We start from the raw sequence: 2926 nt of genomic DNA, 5'->3' as shown, positions 1-2926 counted from the left end.
CACAATGGAGATAGGCAGGAAAGGCAGGGGAGATGACATACAGCAAAGGACTTGAGGTCAGATTTGAACCCTGGTCGCTGTGATTGGGACTAAGCACACTTGACACATGGTACGTGCTCTTAACCGGTGCGCCCCTGCTAATAGCTAAGTTTAATGTATGTTTTGTCCTTTTTTTGTCCTCCCATATGCGTAGTCGAGGCGCTATAGCTATCCCAGTGGAGCGCCCCAAGTCCAGTCAGAAGATGTCATGAGGAAGTCTTGTGGACGTGAAAAGACTACATATATTTTAAGAAATCCGAGAGTCAGTACAATGCAACTCAGTAATTTTCATGCCTAATATTTGGAGTTTAAAAAACAAAAAAACTTGGTAACACTTTAGAATAACAGTACAACAATTAATGTTAGTTTACGTTACTTAATGCCGTAATGGTTAATTAACTATTAGTTAATGATTATTATGGCATTTACTAATGTTAATAATATCTACAATAACCCTTAAATAACATATAAATTAATACCTTAGCATGAACAGCATTAGTAAATGATTCTTAGACACATTAATTAATGGTTAGTTAACTGTTAATTAATGTTTATTGCCTGTCACTTAATGTTTATTACGGCATTAACTAACATTGATTGTTTTACTGTTATTGTAAAGTGTTAACAAAAACTTTTTTTTCAGGCTCAAACGTCAACCACCCAAACCATGTCAGTAAGAAATGGCAGAGTTTGCTATTATTTGCAGGAGCCATTTTTGGAGTCTCAGGATGGTACCTTATATGTCGACGTCAAAAATCAAGTGTTATTGTACTTGGCACAGAAACATGGAGGCCATTGTCTTTAAAAGGAGGATGTTATCTATAATTTTTAGTTTCCTCATTCCTGGTCCTGGTCCTTACCCAAAATAGGTTGGTCACTGTCTGTCAAAGGTGGAGCTGATCTGTAATTTGAAATTTCCTCATTTCTGGTCCTTAATAAAAGGCAGGATTACAGACCGAGCACACCAAGGTTCCTGCAGAGAACTACACCAGAGGACGAGATCTCAAGGGTGAGAAGACTGTTGCATCATGTAACATGCTGATGACTTGAAAATGATCTACATGTTCAGCTGTATTTTATCAGAGTTGCTTATTCAATTGGCCAGGGTAAGGACCTTTGGTCCGGCACCACAGCTTTTATCTCATTCAAATGTCCACAAATGTCTATGTGGAAACTTTTTCATGTTTGCAAAAAACTTAGTTGAAGGTGAATTCTTCTCTCTTCTTCTCTAACAGGAACCATGTTGATTATTGTGCGCATTTCAGAGCCATTTGAAATAGAGCCTACAAAGCAAAAATGTTAAGGTTCCAAAACCAAAGAAGCTCTAAAATAACCAGCTTGTTTTATTAGGATAGACAGTGACGTGAGGATGAAGCTGGCCCTGTTTGCTATCCTGCTGGTGATCGTTGTGGTCCAGCCCCAAGGCACCAGTGGATATTACTGGAAACGTAGAAGTGCAACAGTCTATGTGGACTGTGGCAGAGGCCTGCGTGGAGATGGGATTTTAGGCAAGACTGATGGCTATGTCAAGGTAAGACCTGTCACCTTGTTCCAGTGACATTGCCCTAAATATGAGTTTTGACCATCGTGCAACCTTGACCTGTGACCTAGATACTCCAAAATTATATCAGCTCAACCTTCATTGATTATCAGTCCCTCCATGAAGTTTCATCCAACTCCGTCCATTCGCTTTTTGAGTTATCTTGCCAACAGACAAACAGAGGCAAAAGCATAACCTGCATAAGCATAAATGTGTGATAATGATGGCAGGTTGTGTGTGAGCAAACTAATGAACATTAATCATTGTTGTTGGTGTTTCATGTGTTTCTTCTTGTCGTGCTCATTTTAGAGAGTGTAGTGTATCTGAATGTGCTATATAATATAATCTAATCTGCCCTAGGTGAAAATTGGCCGGAGGACCCTCAGTACCAAAGTCATTAACAACAACAACAACCCCAACTGGTTTACGTATTTGAGATTCGGAACAACCTACTCCCGAATTGGACATGTGGAGATCTGGGACAAAGACAGTGGATTTTGGTGGAACAGGGATGATCTACTGGGAAGATGCTACTTCTACATGTACCCAGGACGCAGAACGCTCACCTGCAGGCTGAGACATGGTTTTGTCAGGTTCTCCTACACTTATGTTTAACCTACCTGAAAATGAAGTGAAATATGGACAGTAAACAGTAAAGCAAAAAGGATACTTCTGATCAGTCGTGTTTAATTAATTTTAAATGTTTAATTTTCAATGAGGGAAATGGTTTTGATCTGATTCTGAGAGCGATCCTGTGTTTCTGTAATTGTGAATGAATAAAATCAATATCAAGAGAACAATCTCTCTGGTCAAGGCCATTGAAGCTCTGTTCTGTCCTTGCTGAGTGTTGTCTGCATGAAGGCATACTCAGCTATACAGACAGCTAAACACTATCCTAATCAAGCTCCCAAGGAACAGACAGATTTGTCGAATTTGCCAGAATATGCAATTATGACATATAGCTCTATCAAATTATCACCTTCCATTGCTGGTACCTCTAAACAGAGATTTCATTCACCAGCCAGAATTGATCAGATATATTCCAGTACAATCCGTTGACAAGTCTAGCCTATGTTACAACATGAGTGCTCATAGCTATACTGAATGACATGCTGAATTTGTTTGAATGCTGCTGGCCATTCAAAAATTCTGCTAAAAGTTGTTCTCTGTGTGGAAAAGTAAAATGTATATTAAAAGAAGCAGCAGCATTGTCTAACTGTGTCATACTATGGCCAATGTATTTCTTCCTTTGGGGGAGTAGAGCATTTGTTTCACAGTTTGAGCATATATATCTCTATATATATATCTATATCTATCTATCTATCTATCTCTATCTATATCTATCTA

General features: G+C 38.8%; 1 protein-coding gene across 1 annotated transcript; it reads left to right on the top strand.

Annotated features, from left to right (window-relative positions):
• The first annotated feature begins 1004 nt into the window (after positions 1-1004).
• Positions 1005-2926, top strand: LOC115364009 (perforin-1-like). Its single transcript, XM_030058408.1, has 3 exons — positions 1005-1048; positions 1395-1570; positions 1940-2926. The coding sequence occupies exons 2-3, from the start codon at positions 1409-1411 to the stop codon at positions 2192-2194; spliced, it is 417 nt and encodes a 138-aa protein (XP_029914268.1). The 5' UTR covers positions 1005-1048; positions 1395-1408; the 3' UTR covers positions 2195-2926.

This window comes from Myripristis murdjan, chromosome 8 (genome assembly GCF_902150065.1).
Source record: "Myripristis murdjan chromosome 8, fMyrMur1.1, whole genome shotgun sequence".
NCBI classification, from domain to species: Eukaryota; Metazoa; Chordata; class Actinopteri; order Holocentriformes; family Holocentridae; genus Myripristis; species Myripristis murdjan.
The sequence above is the reverse complement of the archived record's forward strand: the minus strand, read 5'-3'. Positions and strand labels throughout refer to the sequence as shown.

Coding starts and splice junctions, on each gene's coding strand:
- LOC115364009 (XM_030058408.1), top strand. CDS start 1,409: ATGAAGCTGGCCCTGTTTGCTATCCTGCTGGTGATCGTTGTGGTCCAG. Junction 1,571..1,939: donor AGACTGATGGCTATGTCAAG/GTAAGACCTGTC, acceptor AATCTGCCCTAG/GTGAAAATTGGCCGGAGGAC.